This window comes from Physeter macrocephalus, chromosome 2, assembly GCF_002837175.3.
Source record: "Physeter macrocephalus isolate SW-GA chromosome 2, ASM283717v5, whole genome shotgun sequence".
NCBI classification, from domain to species: Eukaryota; Metazoa; Chordata; class Mammalia; order Artiodactyla; family Physeteridae; genus Physeter; species Physeter macrocephalus.
Window position 1 is genome coordinate 109,091,281 of NC_041215.1, and position 22,650 is coordinate 109,113,930.

General features: G+C 42.9%; 1 protein-coding gene across 9 annotated transcripts in view; it reads left to right on the forward strand.

Moving 5' to 3' along the window:
* The window catches only part of PARD3B (par-3 family cell polarity regulator beta), a 1,107,844-nt gene that overhangs the window by 1,006,658 nt on the left and 78,536 nt on the right, over positions 1–22,650 (forward strand). For 8 of the 9 annotated variants that reach the window (XM_055089625.1, XM_055089621.1, XM_055089624.1 and 5 more), the window contains one exon: positions 1,411–1,490. In XM_055089625.1, the coding sequence (XP_054945600.1) occupies positions 1,411–1,490 (80 nt within the window). Of the gene's footprint in view, positions 1–1,410; positions 1,491–9,073; positions 10,569–22,650 lie in introns of those variants that run through there. The other variant, XM_055089635.1, reaches the window with a different exon arrangement.

Here is a 22,650-nt window from a genome sequence, read left to right on the forward strand (position 1 = left end):
CCCGGACCGGGGCACGAACCCGTGTCCCCTGCATCGGCAGGCGGACTCTCAACCACTGCGCCACCAGGGAAGCCCGAATAGTCTTTCTTAACTCTAAATGTGCATATATTCTCGTTTTGCCACACCTCCCCTGACAAACCCTCCCTACACACATCACCCAAGCTGGGATGGTGGTTGCATAGAGAGCTGGGACTTTTCGTAGGAGGAAAATAAATTCCAGCTTGAGTACTACCCAGAAAAATTTCCTCTACAACCTTGACACTGTTACTTCCTGTGCTTATTAGCACACTCCCCCTTCCCCTCCACTATAAGAGGCCAGGTTTTCTATTTACCCCTTCCATGCCCATTATATGAGAGCTACCCTAGCACAAGAGTGAGGACACAGGTGGCCATAAACCACATGCGTTGACGGGAACAGGTGAGGAATTGATCAGTCACCAAGTACCTTCAAATACCATGTTCATCCCATATGTGTTTTTAGTTGGTATGATAGATAGAGAAAGACTATATGTAAAGTCTTTAGATTCATGGCACTAACACACTTTATTGAGAACCTACTGGGGCCAGTCACTCAGTGCCCATCAGCATCTCAGAGGCTGGCGGAAGGGACCTGAAGAGAGGTGAACACAGGAAGTACATAGGAAGGGACAAAAACCAATAAAGACCAACACTAGATTGAAAATAGTTTGTCACTTCTCTGTGCTTGTTTATAAGGGAGTGGGCTCAGTGAGGTTCAGGTGATCAGAGAGGGCCTCATAGAAGCTGTGGAAGAGGTAGCTGATTGCCACCGATCCCAGGTAGTAAAGAAAGGTTTCGTGGAAAGTATACACTCTTATCGCAGCCAAGAGGAGCCTAAGGAGACATGATGACTAAATGTAATATGGTGTCCTGAATGGGATCCTGAACAGAAAAAAAAATTAGATAAAATCTGAATAAACTATGAACTTGAGTTAACAATACTGTATTAATATTGATTTATTAATTGTAAGAAATATACCATAGGAATATGAGATGTTAGTTATAGGGAAACTGGGTGCAGACTGTATGGGAACTCTCTGTACTATCTTCTCAATTTTCCTGCCAGTCTAAAGCTGTTCTGCAAACTAAAGCCTATTCTGAAAGAAAAAAAAAGCACTCTTAACAATCTGCAGACTATCCCTGGCATGGTGACAGGAAGGAGTCAGTTTGACAATGACCCTTTTTTTGAGAGAAGTGACTTTGTCGTTAAATGCCATGTTTGTGACTCGATCATCAATTCCTATAACGATGCTGAGTTCTTGCCTGCTTTTCCGTGGTTAATTTTTGGCAGGCAGGCAGCAGCATTTGTGCAGTGATTACAATTTTGAGATGCATTGTCAGTAACCAGGGTGCATAATGGAGCTTCATCTCTAATTACTTTTCTCTCCACAGGTGTCTGGAAAGGGTCCAGATGGGAATGCACACAACCTCCGCTTTGAGGGGATGGAGAGACAGTACGCCTCCTTACCCAGGTAGATCACTGAGGGGTCTCCCATCACCATCCCACCCGCACATAAAGTCTTCAGAAAACACACATGGAGTAGAAATCTGGCTCTGAAATGGGGAGTATGTTATAATTTTGCCTTACTGCATCTGCCACAACCCTCGTGCCATCTTCACAACTGTGCTAATAATTGAAACACTTGTGGGTTATTTTTTAAGGGAAGAAAATAGTATATCATTGCAATTGAACATGTCAGCAAGAATACTGGATTCTGAATGGAAATCCTAGGCCATTGCTATAAACATGGTATTGAATAGCCTGTACCCAGCTTAGAGACAATAAAATAGTAAATCCTCTTTCCTAGGAATTACCCACAAGGAAGGGCATGCCAGCCTTAACCCTGGGTGTTAAAAAGCAGGAGAGAAATATGAACCTGGAAGGGGGTTCTTTGCTTGATTTAGAACCTGACCGTGTTCTTTGGGCCATAAGCAAATAGGGCTGAGAGGCACCGACATAGTGGTTCAGCTGCGTGGGAAAGTTCGCTTGGTGATTCTGGCCTAACAGGATCCACTTATGCTGTAACTAGACACCCCTGAAAATGAGATACAATTCTCAAAGGTTTGTGCTCTTATCTGTGAGATGAAGAATAATTTTAGTCTGTAATCAATGGCACATGACAAAGAGGAAACCTTTCCAAGATGACATACAGTGCAGTGACTATGGGAGTTGAGTGAGTTGAGAGTGTGAGAATTTGTGAGCTCGAAAACAAAAAACAAAGAAAGGTTAATGCCAGGCAGAAAACTAAAATGTCACAGAATATCTGCTTTTAAAGAGGGGGGTGGTGGGGAGGACCCTAAGTAGAGCTTTTCTATCATCATACTGAATTGTTAAAGTGCTAACTCAGAGCTGGGTTACCGTTTTGAGTTGCATGTTGGCTATATTTCTGCGTGTGAAATGACAAAAATAACAGCCCGAATATTACAACAGGCGGAGCCCAAGTGACCATTTGCTCTTATAAATAGTATGTTGATTTTCAAAAGTAATAAAATCTCAAATCTAGCAGAGAACCAATTTTGAACACTGATTGGGCAGGATACCCAAAACACAATTTTTTAAAAGCTCCTGTACAACTATATTTTATCTCCGTTTTCCCTTTTTATATGTTGTCTCATAGTTATTTTTCTCATCCTTGATTTCTTTCCTCTCCTTATTTTTTCCCTGGCTTAGTATTTTGTTTTCATTTTAAAAAATAGAAGTAGTCTCCAAAATTCATTTTAAATATAAAATTTCTGGCTTTCAGTATTGAAGTGCATGGAAATTGTGGTTAAGGCAGATGGAAAGTACTGTATTCTTAGGATAGGAAGAAAAAGGAAAACTGGAAACAGTTTAATGTCTTCCTGGCCAACTTGTACTCAGACTGTGGAAACGGATTTTTTTTTTTTTTTTGGTACCAATCAAAAGCACAGAACTGCATTTATAAGTACAGAAATTCAACAAATTTCACTCACTCATTCCTTCCCCAAGTATCTACTGATCATCTACTATGCATCAGGCCCTGAGAATCTGGAGACTGGGGATGCCGTGGCTCTAGACACCTAGACAAGGACCCGCCATCTAGGACAGGAGGCAGCAAAACAACTTTTTGTGAGAGTGCAACCAATGCGTAGATTAGTAATGATTAACATGAAGTCCTCTGAATTTCCAACTCCTATTTATTTTAATTAATAAGCCCTGAAATGCTCAGCCATGGCTGACTCTAAACACATCTATTTTAGGATTAAACGCTGTGAAGGAAGCGTTTTGACAGAGGCAATACATTGATGCTGTTTGCGGCTCTGGAGCTATCATCGCAATAGATGAATTGACAAAATCCTGCCAGCCCCGAGAATATAACTGTAGCCCAAAGCGAAGCATCTTAGGCTGAAAACAGTTTTGACGAACAGTGCACTCACACATGTAACACAATGGTAGACGTGATGAGCTGTACGTGCTAACACACCTTATTAGCTACCTGGCAAGAAGGAGTCATGATGGAGAATAAATAAGGCTCAGACAAATGCATGAGAGGTCCCTGGCACTGGTTTTTTAATGCAGGGGCTTGAACTTGAGTTTCCATCGCAATTGTCTAAGGGGGATATGCAAAACATCCCCACCAACGTGCTCTAATCCATCGAGGTGGGGGCGGGGGGTCCATATTTACCCAGCAGGATGCAGAATGCCGAGGCAGGGGACAAGCTACTGGCTTCTGTGTGCCGGTGACATTTACCCTGGTTTTCTAGTCTTCTCCGGCCCCTAGAGATTTTACTGTCCACTTAATTGAATCACCCCACCTCCACTGCTCCTTTTGTCAGGGGAGTGAGGCGAACACATCTCTGTAGGCACCAGATCCCCTCTTGGTCACAGAGGTGGGGAGCTTTAAAATATTTATGGAGTTAAATTTTTAATTAAAAATAGGAATAATTCTATCTACAGGAAGTCAGTGGCCAACCTTATAGGGGACTTAATATGCTACTGACTGATTCGGTTCCTATGCTGTTTGTGGAGCGCATCACAGGGGTTTTAAGATAAACTCAAGTGTTGATTTATATGCCAAATTTGGAGCCATCAACACAGAGAGAAAATGCCCCCCAGTGTATGGAGTTGGGGAGGAGCCCCGGTCAAGGGACCCCCTGCTATGCTTTCACGGAACTCTGTCATTTTAAAGCAGGCCGTGCAGCCTGCTGCCAGGCTGGATGACACCTGACAAAATAAAGCCAGAACCCTAGCCAGTTCAGGAAAAAGATAATTCCCAGCACTTGCTAGTTAGGAGGTTGCCTAAGGCTAAGGGCTAAGCAATGTTAAGTGTTATCGTTAAGCAATTTTAAATCGTCTGCCTCTGAAGAAAAATGACTTTATTTCTTTTCTCCTGAGGGTGCTGTTTTGGAAAGCGGAGCATGGTTGTACTACAGCCTCGTTAGCAAGCACCAGGCTTTTCCCAGGGCCAGTGTTTTCGCATCCTATCCAGTCCCCACTTCTCTTTGGTAGTAAACAGAGCAAAATCAGCATCCCCTTATTCTTGCCTGACACAAATTATTACTCGCCCTGGGTGAGCAGGGAAGTGGCTGTTTCCCGGGCTGCTCTAATGTGTGAGCAACAACCTGCGTATTTTTGCAAACAGCTTCTTTTTCACTTCAGCCTCCCAGCCTCTTTCAATTCTCGCAGGCCCCATTCTGATTTTACAGGCCTCCTCCTGGTCCGTCTGTTCAGCAGTGAACTGTCTCCTCTCCCATCTGAAGGCTCCATCATTCCCACCTGGCCCATCCCCGGCCCCATGGGATCCCATTATCCCTTCTCTGCAGGTGGCTCAGCGCATCAGCACACGATGTTGCCCTTCCGGGCTTGTAATCAAGCGCTGAGTCCTGAGGAGGGAGCAAAAAGGCTCTACATCTCTTCTGTGGTCCTACACGCGTGAGTGCTGAAAGGTTGCTGGAGAAACTCATAAAAGCATTCACTGGTTCCACTACAAAATTCACATTCTCCAACCCCAGCTGGGCCCCTGCTGCTGTCCAGAATTCCTTTCAGTCGTGCTGTCGACTCCCTTGACTATCCCCACAGTGGCCATTCCAAACCTTTTCTGCTCCCGTTAAGTTCTGCAAAGATGACTACGCCCCCCGAGCCCCGTCTCTACAGATGATCTCACTTCCTTTCCTTTACAGCCTTGAGACATTCAACCTTAGCTCCTCAACTTCTCCCTGCAATTCAGACTTGCTCTGTCTTCACTAACACACACTTCCCAAGGGGAGACATGAAGGCATGGACTTGGAGTCAGGCCATAATTACAGCCCCATCCGTCACTTCTCACCTGGGTGACCTGGGGCAAGGATCCAACTGGTCCAGGCTCAGTTCTTTAATCTGCAAATTGGGGATTATATTAGGGACTCTGTACAGCGCCTGTATGAGTATTAAATACGAATGATGCAAGCAAAACCCTTAGTGAAGGGCCTGCCTGACATATTTTAAGGATTCTTTTATATTGTTAGTTCTTTTTAATTTTCTCTCTGGGGATGACATGTTCCTTTCTTTTATGAGTCAAACTTATACAGCAGAGCTCATTCTCACTGGCTTCTTGGGGACCCTACATAGTCAACTACCCCTCTCTCAGCTGCGTCTTTTTTAAATTAATTTATGAATTTATTTATGAATTTATTTATTTATTGCGGTACGCGGGCCTCTCACTGTCGTGGCCTCTCCCGTTGCGGAGCACAGGCTCCGGACGCGCAGGCTCAGCGGCCACGGCTCACGGGCCCAGCCGCTCCGCGGCATGTGGGATCCTCCCGGACCGGGGCGCGAACCCGCGCCCTCTGCATCGGCAGGCGGACTCTCAACCACTGCGCCACCAGGGAAGCCCTCAGCTGCATCTTTAAGCCCTTGGCAGTTGCTTTCCTCCCCCTGCCTACTACTGTGAATGCATAGGCTCAGCTGCACAGTTCAGTGGGAATTCCTCAGCGTGGAGAAGGGGAGCCCCAACAGCTCATGGAGATGTGCTGGGGGCATAACTGAGGCTGAAGGATTAGCCAACTCTTAGGGAAGGACCAGCAGTCCGGATGATCAAGGAAGAGGGCACAGCAAACTGAAATGATCTGAATGATAAGCTGTGCTGTGGACATGCTGGGAGACAGCAATTCTTATCAATAGGGAGCTCATATCAGGGATATAGGAGCTACCTCGGGTCTAGGCAAGAGGCTACGGCCCCTAGCCAACAAGACTTAGATGCAGGCCCAGTGTCTCCCCGGTGGTGGAGACCCACCCAGTGTGAGTTAACCAGCCAGGCTGGACATGATGTTCTTGCTCCTAGGACAGATATGGTGAGGGAGCAGCGCTCTCTGGACCAGTGCGGGGAAGTCCTGAGATACTGCAAAAATACTCCTGTTGTCTCAGGACTGGACAGTGCTGACTGAGCCTGCAGCTGTAGTGTCTCATAGCTGAGCAGGGCTCAGGTGGCAGGATTACCCCCTGAGCTCGACTTTAGTCCATCAGAGAAAACAAATATCTTCCCTTAACCCTCCTTCCTCCTCCAATTCCCATTTTCCTGCTTTAGGAAAAAGTGGCTCTATTTTCACACCACCCACTGAACTCTTGCGTCTTGCCCCAGGCTTCTGAACATGTCACTGATGCTTCCAGCGGACTCTGCTTCCAGCCCTTTTCTTTCTTTCTTTTTTAATTTTTATTTTATACTGGAGTAGAGTTGATGTACAATGTTGTGTTAGTTTCAGGTGCACAGCAAAGCGATTCGGTTATACATATACATGTATCTATTCTTTCCAGCCCTTTTCTTTCTTTTTTTTTTTTCCTAATTTTTATTTTTATATTTTTTAACATCTTTATTGTAGTATAATTGCTTTGCAATGTTCAGAGAAAACAAATATCTTCCCTTAACCCTCCTTCCTCCTCCAATTCCCATTTTGCTGCTTTAGGAAAAAGTGGCTCTATTTTCACACCACCCACTGAACTCTTGCGTCTTGCCCCAGGCTTCTGAACATGTCACTGATGCTTCCAGCGGACTCTGCTTCCAGCCCTTTTCTTTCTTTCTTTTTTAATTTTTATTTTATACTGGAGTAGAGTTGATGTACAATGTTGTGTTAGTTTCAGGTGCACAGCAAAGCAACTCAGTTATACACACACATGTCTCTATTCTTTCCAGCCCTTTTCTTTATGTGGATTCTCTCTGAGCTGCCTCCTCTATTCTTATAGGTTCAGTTCTCATCACTACGATGATGAATCCAAAATGAACCTTCCTATCTCACTCACTCTTATTGTGACTCCAGTTACAGCTGCTGCTTAACGTACCCATCCTTCTACCTCCAAGAGACCTCAAAGCCCCCATGCCACAACCCAAGCCCTCTGCCATCTTTCTTTAGCTCTTCTTTCAACTTCCATAACATTGATTTAGCACTTTACCAGTGCCATTGAAAACACCTTGAATTAGATATTGATTCTTTGCTGGCACTTTCCACCACTATTGGATTATAAATCCCTTGGAAGAAAGGATATTGTTTTATATCCATCGTTTTTTACACCTATCAACAGGACCTAACATAGGACCATGTATACAGTAAGTTTTTAATATGTGGGTACAAAGATGAGAATAGGTTTGTTTTTATATAAGTAAGTTGTAGGAAAGAATTCCTCCCAAGATTTTTTGACCATTTATTTTAGGGCACTATTTTCCAGGAAGAGTATTGATTTTCCCATGAGAACGTCCCTTTTCCCTGGAATCAGTAAAGTCCAGACTTCCAAATAGTTAACTCCAGTTGAGCACTTACCATGTACCAGGCACTCTTCTAAATGCTTTGTATCCACTGACTGACTTAATGCTCACAACAATCCTATGACGCAATACCAACCCCATTATTATCCTCATTTCATAGGCAAGGACACAGGCAGAGAGAGATTTAAGTGAAATTGACCAAGTTCACCAGCTGGAAGGGGCAGAGTTAGGATTTGAACCCAGGCAGTCTGGCTGCAAGTTTGTACAATTAACTTCTGGGGCTCAGGTCACCCAGCTCGGAGTCACATCCACACTCCGCGATCATCCCATGCCCTCGTCTTATTTGCTCACCTGCTTATCATTCTCACTCAAGTGTAAGTGCCTTCGAGGACAGGGACCGTATTTTATTCATCTTTGTATACAACACAGAACATTGCTAACAGACAGGCTTGGTAATGCCTTTCAACTGTTTGTGCCATGCTGTCATAAAATCAATTCCTTTCCCACTCCCTGGGGTCCTTCCCTTGAGATATGAACGGTTTGATGTGTAATTGCTGGGTGAACATTAAGCAATAGACTTTGCCTACCAAGGAGGGAATCCTGTTTTGTTAGAACACTCCTGAGAGTTGAAAAAGCAGTATCCGCACATTGGTACTTTGGTTCTTTGAGATTGAGATTAATATCTACCCAGAAGAAAAAGGATGGCGATGAGTTTTCCGGTGGCAACCTGCGTTGGCACCCCCGAGGAGAGAGACTCGCTTTCCCGAGACTGATGCTGGACAAACGCCTGCTCAGGCCAGATTTGGCTTCTGGCCCTGAGGGTGCCCTCACCCGTGTTCCATGAGTTATACCTGACGGGGAAGAAACGTCTCTCTGAACGGCTCAAGCAGCTAGAGCGTGGCTGTGTAATGAGAAGCAACATACTAGAACTGACGGTGGGTAGAGAGAGCACCTCTAGAAGGAGCTAACAGCTCATGCTTGCTTCCTAGGAACTCAGGGTAAACGCGCTTTCTAAGAGTGTTCCCAGTGTTTTGGTGCTGGTTAGGACCGTGTCCAGATCAGAAGAACACGCCGTAAGAGCATACTTCCGCTTTAATGGTTCAGTGAGTTCACTTTGTGGGTTTCGGGTTTCTTGTCTGTCTCTGCCGTTGCCCAGCCCCAGGAAGACTCCAATCACAAGTGCACGGCTAACTTGGAAGCCTGCAACATGCACAGCGCCCACTAGGTTACATTATCCACAGAGTCGTTTACCTCACTGCCGAAGGACACTCTCCCTCTCTGATTTCTCGTTCTCATCTCCGGTTAGCTTCTGCTCTGCTCGCAGCGATTGAATTTTCCTTTGCCCACCTTGCCTTGTTTTCTAGCCCTTGCTAAGCAGATGGCAGCGACGTTCGAGTTCTGCAGAGATGTCCACCAATGGCACAGTCCAGGTCGTTGCTGAAGCTAACGGAGGTCGTGATTCAGTGAGTTCGGTGAAAACCTGAGCAGTCAGCAGGTGTACATATGTGTGAGCTTATGTCCGGTGCGGATGGAGGTTTGGCCGTGTGGATCTGTAGAAGTTGACAAAGTCTCCATCCTGCCTAATCGAGTACTCCTCTCTGCCACAAGGCCAGTTTGTCAAATAAGGTGTTTCATGAAAATATATGTACTGCTGGCCACAGCCCTGGCAGCTGGTCGAATGTTCATCCAGGGTTTGAGGCCCTTACAGCTAGTACTTTCTCTCAGCAAGTCTCTAGTTGGAGCCCTGTGGCATTTCATCTAGATCCGACAAATCAAGACTGGTATCCCCAACACCTTCCTTGTGGCACAACTTTATCGGAACAGCCCTTTCTTGTAGTGAAAAGCTACCTCTCAGCATCCCTGTCTATGACTGCTGCTCTGACTTTGCAGGCAAGCTAAGATGGGCTGAGGAATTTGTCTTCAGCGCATGTCCCACATCTGCATGTGACAGAGTTTAACGCTTTTGAAAATCAATGGAGCTCTTTTAACCCACCAGATTCAAATTTCTCATCCTTTCTCCTCAGTCCCTGAAAATCTAGTCTCTACTACCCCTGCCCTGTAGAGTAAGCTGCCTATTTGACTGGCCCCTCTAACCCCACCTCACTCTTAATGCAGAGGACAAAATGATGAATTAGCAGCAATTTAATTCTTTGTGAGATTAAGATGTCTCTCAAGATGTCAACTCAAACTTCCTGAAAAATGCAAAAAGCCCTAGCATGTAATACCGCCTTAAGATGCCAGACAGCTGAGATCAGGGGGTTAATGCTACTGCCATATCATTTTTATGTCACTTAATTCCTCAGATAAAAGTCCATTTTAATCAAACTTTTTATCATTTCCTCATAGCCAATATATCCTTGATGCCAGTTGGAATATTTGATATTAATTATTCAGTCGAAGGCCTCCATTATGAGTTTAGTTAGCATGTTAGTGATTTAAAACAAGTTCGGACCCATTACAGTACTGATGTCCCCAGAATTGTTTTAAATGAATCTTTTTTTTATTGAAGTATGGTTGAATTACGATGTTGGGTTCATTTCTGCCGTACAGCAAAGTAACTCAGTTATATACATATATACATTCTTTTTTATATTCTTTTCCATTATGGTTTATCCCAGGGTACTGAATATAGTTCCCTGTGCTATACAGTAGGACATTCTTGTTTATCCATTTTATATGGAATAGTTTGCATCTACTAACCCCGAGTTCCCAACCCATCCCTCCCGCCTCCCCCTTGGCAACCACAAGTCTGTTCTCTATGCCTGTGAGTCTGTTTCTGTTTTGTAAATAGGTTCATTTGTGGCATATTTAAATTCCACATATAAGTGATATCATACGGTATTTGTCTTTTTCTTTCTGACTTACTTCACTTCATATAATCTCTAGTTGCATCCATGTTGCTGCAAATGGCATTATTTCATTCTTTTTTATGGCTGAGTAGTATATACATATGACATCTTCTTTATCCATTCATCTGTCGATGAGTATTTAGGTTGCTTCCATGTCTTGGCTATTCTGAATAGTGCTGTTATGAACATAGGAGTACATGTATCTTTTTTTTTGTTTGTTTGTTTTTTGTTTTTTGTTTTTGTTTTTGTTTTTTTGCGGTACGCGGGCCTCTCACTGTTGTGGCCTCTCCCGTTGCAGAGCACAGGCTCCGGACGCGCAGGCTCAGCGGCCATGGCTCACGGGCCCAGCCGCTCCGCGGCACGTGGGATCCTCCCAGACCGGGGCGCGGACCCGGTTCCCCTGCATCGGCAGGCGGACGCGCAACCACTGCGCCACCAGGGAAGCCCCATGTATCTTTTTGAATTAGAGTTTTGTCTGGAAATATGCCCAGGAGTGGGATTGCTGGATTATGTGGTAATTCTATTTTTAGTTTTTTAAGGAACCTCCACACTGTTTTCCATAGTGGCTGCACCAACTTACGTTTCCACCAACAGTGTAGGAGGGTTCCCTTTTCTCCACACCCCCTCCAGTATTTGTTATTTGTAGACATTTTAATGATGGCCATTCTGACTGGTGTGAGATGGTACCTCACTGTAGTTTTTATCTGCATGTTTTAAATGAATCTTGATGGCCCACATGTATTAAATTCCACAGATTTTTACTTTTCCCTCATTTTCCATAGAAATTCCTAAACTGTTACATATTTGTTAAGCACTCTTTTTAGAAGAAGAAGAAGACGTGCTTGCTATTTCAAATAGAGTGCTAAATCTAGCATTACCTTGAACTTGAAACATGTTAAGATTGGTAAGCTGACATCCGTGTTTTCCCTCCTGCATATATTTTTTAAAGTTTTAGCATTTATTTCCCAATTCTCCAGCGAAAAGGAAAGAAAAGAAGGTTATTTTGTGCATAGGAAGCTACTTAGAGTGTTTCTTTAGCTCTAATTTCTCATATTCTTTGGTCATTCTTGATGTTTGCCTATTGTATGGTCATTCTACCATCTGCCTCCAAAAGTTCCACACACTGGAATTACCGTGGTGAGTTTCTTGACTGCGCCGAGCTGTTTTGCACGATGTACTGCTCTCCCTCTGCACCGGCCTCCCCGTCTTCTACATCTCTCCAGCCGTTTGCTACTGTCTCTTGGCCCAAGTTCCTGGGTTTGCTGTATACAGGTTTTGTCCTGGCGTCAACCTACTGCAGGCATAGACACTCTGAATAAACCAAATATATTAATTCGTTGTAATATCTGGTTTGTATGTATTTGTGAGGCCTGTGCTTTATGATTATTTGAAGTGACATGACATCACCAAAGCATGCAGGGATCTTGGATAAAAAATGAGTGCCTCCCCAAGAATATACAGGGGAGAATGGACAGCCTCTTCAATAAGTGGTGCTGGGAAAACTGGACATCTACATGTAAAAGAATGAAATTAGAACACCTGGCATATTTTCAAAAATTAATTCTTGAATAAGAGATTTAGTTTTAAATTTGTAACTTGGACCTTAGGTGTTTATTTTAGGGAAGTTGAATTCTAAACAATTTAAAATAACTCCAAATGTTTGACCTACGTATGAGGTGCTTTCAAAATGCCCAAGTGGTGAGGAGAAAACTTACAGCATCATGCTGGTGTAAAAAGCACTACAGACTTCTGTTCAATATGGTGGACTGAGTTAATACAAGAAGATCCTTCCTCCTTCCCAAACAAAAATCCTGGCCAAAATATAACACAACTCTTAAATACGTAATATAGTGTAAGAGCAAGAAAGATAAATCTCCAAAGCTAACTTGGGGCAACTTATGACCTTCTAGGTTATCTAAATCTAATATAGTGCTAGGATTTAATGCTCCTGCTGGATCAGGAGTCAGGTCTATACCGGTCATAGCTGGGACCTAAAACCAACCTCCATAAAGCCAGAAACAGGTGAGGACTGCCATTCTAGAAGTGGGAGAAGAGAAAAGAAATCACCTATTTACTTAAGGGGTGCAATAGGAGGGATAGAGTAGATGAGAAAAGAAGCCCCCAAAAGAATTTGGACCTAAGCCTAAGTCACCCATGGTTAGGGTGTTCTGAATTTGTGCTGTCTATGAGAAAACATGAAACTGTCGCACATCTATTACCCATGGCACCAAGGATTTATTTTCATGGAAGATAACTCTTACTGAGGATGATCTCAGGGAAATTAAAATTACAAAGCACCTTAAAAGCATCAGCAAGAAGAAGAAGTGGGAAAATTCATATTTAGGAATCCTGTTATCAGAGCAACTTGAAAGAGAATTAGAAATAATTCTTTTTAAATTGTTCCAAGACAGGGAGATCATCTTGGTGCTTTGTGTCCACCTGGAGGGGTGGGATAGGGAGGGTGGGAGGGAGATTCAAGAGGGAGGAGATATGGGGATATATATGTTTATGTATAGCTGATTCACTTTGTTATACAGCGGAAACTAACACACCATTGTAAAGCAATTATACTCCAATAAAGATGTTAAAAAAAAAAGTGCCTCCCAAATGCATGAACACATGCATTTAGTTTCCATTTTTATGTACCAAATTCTGCACCTAAATTGTTTCCAAGATGTCATGTTTATTCCTAAACTAGCCAATTGTATTTGAAAAGAAAATCAAACTAAGAGCAGTTAAGGCAAAGGAAGTAAGTGGAGTGTCATAAAATATACCGAGTGCCTACCATGTACTGTGTATTTTACATGCATGGTCTCATTTTATCCTCGCCATCCAACTGGGTAGTAGTCGTTTAGATGCTCAATTTTATAAATTTAAAAAATCCATCCTGGAAGTGGCAGAATCAGAATGGAATCAGAATTCAAACTCAGTTCTTTCCGGTTTTCAAGGTCTTTTTTACTTTGCTTTCCCACGCCTCTAATACGGACAAGTTAGGGAGAGGCTGGAATACCTCAGCTTTTTTCATGAGTAACATGAGTTCATGGGAAGGAAGATACCAAAGGTCACATTAAAAATTCACCCATGTTCATTGTCTTTTAGGGCTCTAAAAAATGAAAAAATGTTGAACCCTTCAAGGGTAAAAAACAAATCATAATAAAATACAATGAGACAAATAGTAGGGAATTTATGAGAAAAAAAGAAAAATACTTCCGAAGCATATCATTTTCATTCTTATATCACTGTGATAAGTTTTCCCTAAGTAAAAACAAGATGGCCACATTTTCCTTACAACAATAATTCTGTTCCTATTGGGAACGTAAATAAGGATGGAAACAGCTCAGCCTAGGGTTGTGCGTGCACAACGGCTACAAACCCCAAGTGCGTAGACCAGGTCCCCAGCCCCCAGATTGCACTCTGCACTGCCCTTCCGCAGAAACACTTGTGACGGCGCATGGGGTGGAACCAATATTTCTTAAGTATTCATTATGCTTCAAGAATCCTAGTGGGCACTTTAAATGTTTGAGTTCATTTATTTCTTGTAACAATCCTGAAATAAATAGTATTATCCCTATTTGATGGATGAAGAAACTGAGGCTCAGAGATGCAAAGTGGCATGGCCAGAGTTGCACACAGAGTATGTAGCAGGTTTTGGATTCAGTGCGGCTCTTTCTACCTCTGAAACCTATAGGATCTCCATGAATCAAGTTGTCTTGTGCTAGGCTGGCTGTAAACAGGCAGGAGGGAAGCATTCAGTGAGCATCCTCTACTAAGGCCACCCTCGCCGTGCTGACCCCACCCTAAATCACCACAGTATGTAACTGTGGGACATGAAAATGAACCAACCCCTAATAGGCTTCAAAATGACTAAGAACAGCATCCATGAACCGCAGAGTTCCCCTTTAGCATATATAAACACCCACCTCCCTCCAGCTGAAATATCTTTTAAACCGTGCTCTTTTTTAAAGACTGTCTCTTTGTCATGCTAGCGTTTAAAAAGAGACACTAGCTGGTTCCACTTCAGCAATTTTTATAGCCAGGAAAGTATTGTTGCTTCTTTCCCGCAGATCCTCAGGGGACATGGTGAGATGCAAATGCCAGATAACCATGGAGGGATGGCTTCTATTGACTCTGCTGCTTCAAGTCCGAAGAGCTTTGGCAGTTGATTGCCATGGAGGTGCCACAGAAGCCCATCTGTGCCCTGGATTTTATGTGACACAGGCCCCATGACCTCAGTCAGAATGCTGGGAAACACCTTGGTCCAGCTCCATTATTTCTAGCAAAGGCAAACATTTGTGGTACAAATGTGGGAATGGTTGGTACAGAAAGAGCAGCATTCATTATGTGTACTTCCTTACATTTCAAGTCTTTAATTAAGCCTAGATTGAAGTGATTGAGGCTTATCCCAACAGAAGGTTGTACCACTCGACAGTCAGCAGAACTGACGCTTACAGCTGAAGACGGAATCACGTGTTAAATAGGTAGGAGCCTGGCAATTCTCAGTGGCTACTCGCCACCAACAATATGCTCTGAGGCATCATTAGTAGCCTTTGAACTTGACCACTGCTTGAAAACGAAGACAGGGTGGTGACTGCTCAGATAAGGTTTCTGCCCACTAATTGCTTGCATGTATCTGAGGCAAATGCAGACCCATTTCCAGAAATGAGAGTGTCTGACAGCCTGGGTTTTGCAAGGTACTGGAAAGAGTTGAAATTGTTGCAGCAGAGGTTTAAGACCGAAAATGAGCCCGCTGATCTATTTTGAGAAGGAGTTTGCCACGATGAAGTTTTTCTCCTGGAAACAGTCCTACAGAACCGGCATTGGAGTTTATGCTTGGTCATTTTCCTCTGATATGCTGGTGCTTTGACAGTTTATGCTACATGGTCTGGACCGTGCAACACCCTTTTACAGTTTTTTTCCAGCTTCAAAATCAGGTCCACGTATAAGACAGAGCTTCTAGCCAATGTTTTATATGAGTAATTTCCTGATGTGCTGCATGTAACGTGGCCAAGATAATGTGATGACTGCCTTCTGTGGGTTGGTTGTAGACATGTCACTTATGTTTCTACCGTGTCGACAATTTGAATTCTTCATTTTGTCTTTTTTCTGGTGACTCTTTTCATATCTGATTTTTTAAAAAAACACAGATCAGTTCTGAACTGTTCAGAGCTAACTGTGCAACTGTATTAGCCTAAACAGATGAGCTAGGAAAGTCACCTACCCTTCCTTATTCCTTCATTCAACAACTATTTACTGGCTCCCTACTAAGTTCAATATACTCTGTAGGCCTTGAAGATATAAGTGCTGTAGGACGCAGTCCCTGTGTCGTGGAGCTTTTAATTCAGTGCAGGAGGTAGTAATTGTACAGTCACAAAGAAATCATCAAAAATTGCAGCTCTGCCCATTATGAAAAAGGAGAGATAAGTGATTCAAGAAAATATAATGAGAAATTGGACCAAATCAAGGGAGGGAGTGAGCTTTGAGCTATGATCTGAAGGAGTTTAGAGAGGAGAAATAAGAAATATTCCAGACAGATGAAAAACACATGCAGAGGCCTTGGGTAGGAGAGAACATGGTGAACAGAGAGACTGAAGGAAACCCACGAGGCTGGAACAGAGACTGCGGGGCGGGGGGGGGGGGGGGGGGAAGCAAGAGAAGTCAGACCATGGGTGGTTAAGTTAAGGATGTTTAGATTTATTCAAACACTAATTAGAAACCATTATGCGTTTTAGCAGGAGAATGACATGGTCAGACTTGTGTTTCAGATCTGTGGAGAGTAGATTGAAGGGAGGCTGGAGTGAAGGCAAACCAGGTCAAAGGTCATTGCTGTTGTTCAGGCAAGAGATTGTGGTAGTGATGCTGGTGGAGACGGGAGAGGATGGTGGGTGCCTAGTGATGGGTTGGTTACACGTGGAGGTGTGGGGGGGAAGTAAAGCCAGGTGTCATGAGTGAATCCACACACAATGGCGTGGGTGAGGGTACCCTTCCCCCAGAGAGGAAGTGCTGGGAGAGGTCTAGGTTTGCGGGGGAAGATCATGAGTATGAATTGGGAGGTGCTGGATTTGAGGTGCCTTTCAAGCTTCCAGAAGGAGACCCTGAAATGTAAAGTAGAGATGGCTCAACATGGATGGGAACTACAGTGGCTCATCCAGGATGTTAGACTAATGTGTATCCATCAACACTGAACAGAGGGCCCCAGGGTATATCAGCGGTGATGATGTAATGAACCGGAGTCTCAAACTCAGAAAGTACAAACAGAGGCAGGGGGACAGTACAGATTGCACGGGGCCTGAGCTCCAGTCCATGGTTGTGACTTGTCTTTACTGCTTCTGTAGACAGCAGAGGCTTGTCTATCACTGTCTGTGTAATTTCATTCTGGAAATGATATTTTTCTCAAGTAGGAAGAAATGGTGACTTAATGCCATCTGGCATTCTGTGACTAAGCATAGCTCTGACCCCATAAAGCATAACCATGAAGGGAAGGTGGAACAGTAGAAATCGTTTTGGTAACCGTGCTGTGCTTATAAAATAGAATATCCTTGTTCTTCAGAAATATGACTGAAACATTTACGGGTAAAAAGGCACAAGTCTCCAATTGACTCTCAAATGGTTATGTGTATAATAATGTGTATATATGTGTATGCATACCTGTGGAGAGAAAAAAGGGGGATAGAGGGGAAGGGAACCTAATGGAAGAAAAGAGAATAAATGACAAAGTAAATGGGGCAAAATGTAAAGAATTGGTGGATCCGGAAAAAAAAGATACAGGGAGTTCTTCATACTATTGTTGTAGTAGCAATGACAGTGTTCACAAGGAACAGTAGAAGTTCTCATAATTTTCTAGTACAAACTCAAAAGTAAAAAATGCACTCATTCTGGAGTCTTATGCTGGGCTTGCCCCCAAAAGCAGACCCCGAGACAAAGATTTTGGAGCAAGTGATTTTATTTGGGAAGCAACCCCGGGAAGTCCTGGAAGGGGAGTGAGGAAGCGAAGGGAAGAAAGCTGGTACCGAGCGCATTAATAAGCAGGGTACTGCTGCGGGCGGCAGGCAGGGATCAGCAGTGCCGGGCCCTCTGGAAATAGTATGAAATGCGCTCACACCTTGTCCCTCATGAGGAGCCAGGATGCTGCAGTATTTATCGGTCAAGTCCTATGTGTCATTGGCTGAGGGTTGCTGCTGAAGGAGAAAACTCCCCTCCAGGTCCAGAGGACCCCTCAAGCCTCCAAGCACAAGTCCTTGGGGTAAGTCCTGTAATGGGTCCTCAGTGCTGAGGAGCTCTGGGCAGGGCAGGGCAGCACTGCTCCCACCCGCGTCCAGTCCCAGAGTCCAAGTGGATCAGTCCTGCTTGCCTTTCAGGAGAGAAAAACATGTAATTATTAAGTAGCTCCAGACTGCCTTGATGCCTTCATTTTATTTTTGGAGGAAGTGTTCTGCGAATTGGTCATGTCTCATATGGAACACAGTGAATAACGATAGCATCGACAGGGCAGCCCAAGAGCATAATCCCAGAAGAATGTATTTCTGGTTTCTCTTCACTCAAATATGCAATTCATCAAAATGAGGTAAAGTCTTTGACAAGTTCATTTTCTTTCGAGCCCATGCTCAGAACATCACTAAAATACAGCAGCACCTCTGGGAATACCCCCCGGGATTATGGAAAGCCTCAGGAAAATGGAAATTTGGTAGTAAGGTGCCTAAATCAAGCATGCCCATTAATGAAATGGGACTTCGAGTGTCTGCAGTGACTGTACTTGTGATCATGGCTGTAAACACACACCAGGTCAAGTTCTGCATGGATTTCAACATGCCACCTTTGCTCCAATTAAGAATAACAGGACCTTGGCCAAATGCAGGGACTAATCATATATCTCTGGTCATGTTTCACCTGTAGGCTCCACAGTCTCACCTTACTTAGCCTTAGACTTTATGTTAAGATACCAGTGTTGTGTCGTGAAGCCTACAAAAGTGATCAATCACATCCAGTTCAATTAACATGCTTAAGCTCATCTTCCTGAGAACAAAAGGTATATGTCATAAGTCAAGCAGGCTTCAGGATGAATTCCTAACGTGTAATTACAGAATGATCTCTGAAAAGGTTGTATCAACATACATCCTTGGGCTTCCCTGGTGGTGCAGTGGTTGAGAATCCGCCTGCCGGTGTAGGGGACACGGGTTCGTGCCCCGGTGCGGGAAGATCCCACATGCCGCGCAGCGGCTGGGCCCGTGAGCCATGGCCGCTGAGCCTGCGCGTACGGAGCCTGTGCTCCGCAACGGGAGAGGCCACAACATTGAGAGGCCCGCAAAAACATACACCCTCACCAACATGGAATACAAAATATTTTTTAAACTGTGTCAATTTAATAGATTAAAAAGTAATAATTATGATCACAAGCTGTTTTAACCTGTGATTACTTTACTCTTAGGCAAGTTGAATTTTTCTCATATATTTATTGAAATTTGCGTGGTTTTTTTTTTAGTCTGTGGTAGCTTATCTGTTTGCTATCATTTCTGTCTAGGTTTGTCTTTTTCTGCTTGATTTACTGGAACTCTTCATATATTAAGGACATTAACGCTTTGTCATATGTTAACTTTATTTTAATTTCAGTTATATGTACAGTAAATAGGAATTTATAATTTCATAAGTTAAATCTTCAGTCTTTTGGTTTATGATTTATTCTTTGCTTTTACTGATATATTTAAAAAGTTGTCTCCCATCATCAGATCAGATAAATATTTGCCCATATTTTCTTCTAGCTCTTTATGATCTATTTTTTCATGTATTCTACTGCAGGAAAGTTTTGAACATGTGTCATCATAAGCAATAATGTACTTTCAAAATGTAGTTTCAAGTAATTTCAACTATGATGTTGTTATAATCATAAAAAGTACATGGCAGTCTAGACACCCATGCTAAATAGCTTTGTACAAACAAACGGTGGAAGATATCTGTGCAGCTTATTGACACACATTAACAGTCATTTTATATCCTGCTCTCACTGCAGTTAGGCCCTGTATTAAGATCCACGTGTGTCCTGAAGCATTCTGACCAGGACCCTTGGAACGTGGTACAACACCAGGTCTTCAGTGTCCTGGAAGTAGTCGGGATCACCCAGATGGGCTTCTTTCTTAAGGTGCACTTCCTCTTGTAAAATATGTGCTCCTCTCCTTGACCCTCTGCCAGCTGCCATGACCCTCTGCAGTGTGAGCAAGGTATAAGAACCTCTTGGAACATGCATTCCTGTGGTCCTCAGATCTGCTTGATAAGAACTCTCTATGTGTGCTCCTCAAAGGCAGTATTGATATTACTGCCTTTTAATTAAGGCAGTTGCTCTTTTAATTTCTATGAGAAAAAGATGCAGTTTTAGCAGGAGGAGACTTGTATTGAGATAGTACATGTGTCAATTTGGCTAACCCCAAAGGAACTGTGAGAGGAGGGGTTCTTAATCTGGCGTCTTGGTCTGGCATATCAAAACTGTCCACTAATGGTTTTCAGGGGACCTTCAAACTCCCTAAGATTACATGTCAAGCTTTTTATGAATAAAATTCTGTATGTATTTCTGAGGGAAGGGGTGAATGGGAGAGTTCTGTGACTCAGTAAGTTTAGGACCCACTAAACTCGAGGAATTTAAACTCGTCTTAAAAGGGTCATTAAAAAAAAATCTTCACATTATGGTTCCCATGTGGCTAGCATTTTTCTTTCAGTGAAATGATAGATAATGCCTTCAGAGAGAATATTTCATTTGTAAAATGTATGAGAAAAAAATACCCAAATACTAGCTTACTGTGTTGAAAAGTGTCCTTAGTATCAGAGTGAATATAACAGTTTTAGCGAAAACAAAACAAAACAAAACAAGACTTATTTTGGTCTACTTTTCAACCTCACATCGTATAATGTGTGCATATATCTCTGTTTTGGACCCTGCCTTTTTGTCTGCTTTTAGAGAGAACAAAACCTTCCCAGCATATAAATCAACCAGAAAGCAGGTTGAATGGCATTGAACTCTTGACTATGTGTCCCCAATTCCCCTCCTCCCATCACACCCACCAGCAACATGAAATACAGGACCTGCTTAAGTTTCCAAGGCCACATTTGTGTGCTCACCAGTGCTACCTAAAAAGGATTTACACATTCTACTCTCTTCCCAGCTTCTGAAAAATAACATTCTGTTCTCAGCCCCAGAAAGTAGAGAGGGAGAGGAAGCCACTCATGGGAATGAGCAGACAGCAATCTTCTTTGGAACAAAAAGTACTGTGGTGATCCCGCTATAAATTATAGCTGTATAAAACCGCAGGAAACCCAAAGAAAGTAAAATATTAACACTAAAAACTGTAGCAACCCCTGCTGTATATAATTTAGATAAATAATCCATTTAAGGTAGGTAGGATATTGTGATATAATTGTTCATGTGCCACTGGCAACAGTTTACACTTGAAAAGAATAGAGGCATTAGCTGCTGGTAGATGGCAAATGCATTTTATTCATTCTTAAAAGCCAAATGTCCTCAAATAAAATACTGATCAAGGGCTAAAAATTTAAGGGCTGCTGAATCTTTGTCTCATAATATGGATTTGTGGCCTAATGTAGCCTTTCCTTGACCTTCTTGCATAATGGTAGGATATTAATAAGAGAAAGATGGTTACATAAAACATCCTCTGAATGTGAATTTTTTTTTTTACATGTGAGTAATTTCAGGTGGCTAAAGATGGAATGAGCTAACCTGAAAGTAACAGGCTGCTCACTGTCTCAGCCAAATTAGGCTTAATGCTGAGAGGCATTCCTTAAGAAGTCAAGAAGGCCAGGGGTCAAGCCATCAGGCCAGGGAGTGCAGCTGTCAGACCACCTTTTGTGGTCTCCGAGGGGGCAACCAAAGAAAATCCGGCAAAGAAAATCTCTCAAAGAATCAACAGGGAGAGTAAAGCAGAAATAACCAGATGTCCCAGAAGACTCCGTTGGTATTATGAAGAAAGCTACAGCCGGACTAACAGGGTTTGGATCTTATCAACCTTACTAATAAAAGTCACTTGGCTCTCCATCGAGAAGAGCAGTTGGTACAATATGGAAAGGTTTTAAAGACCATTAATTTCTTGAAATGAAACAGCTGGCCTTATTGGCTATTAAATAATGAGCCAGATTCTCCCAAGTGCCTAAGTCACTCTCTAGCAGTAAATTAGTCATTTAGGGAGGCACATTAACTCTTGAAGAAGATTAGAGTTCGATTTAGTGTACTTTATATGTAGGAGGAAAGTTGTTGGGAATCTGGCTGAAGCTGAGCAAAGAAAAGATGGAGACAAGATAGAATCCAGTGAAGAAAGTCAATGTATGATTTGTGTTAACGTGACAGCTGAGATGAGCATAGGACGTTGGAGAAGTTGAGTTGTTGAGGGATATTTAATCTAGCGTCCTACATTGGGAAGAGATCATGATGGTAGAAAGAGTTGACACTTCATTGATTGGTTCGTTCATTCACTCATCCAGTAAGCTTTTAGTTGGACAGTGCTGTGTAGCTGGCACTGAGCTAGGCATGAGGAAATGCTCTTCAGTGAAACAGAGTCCTTGTCTCCAGGGCTTTACTGTCTAGTCTCTGGTGGCTTGGGTAGGGAGTGGAAAAGAGACCAATAAATAGAGGCTGCAATAGAGTATATTAAGTGCTAGAATTTTATTAGCATACAATGAATTTGAAGTAAGGAAGTGGCAAGATATGCAGTGATGAAGCACCTTGTACAACAGGTGAAGAAGTTTGAGTCTACCCAGAAGCCCTCAGGCCATTGAAGGCTTTTAAACAAAGGAACGGTTTAATCAGATTTGCATTGGAGAAAGCTCCTTGATAATTTCGTGGAGAGTAAATTGGAGGGACAAGACTAAAATAAGGAAAGACAAATGGAAGCTATTGATATAATCCTTATAAGAAATGCTGAGGGCCTGAAGTGAGGCTGTAACAGTGGGGAATGCCAGGAAGAGAAGGCATGTACTTTTTTTTTTTTTAACAACTTTATTGGAGTATAATTGCTTTACAATGGTGTGTTAGTTTCTGCTTTATAACAAAGTGAATCAGTTATACATATACATATGTCCCCATATCTCTTCCCTCTTGC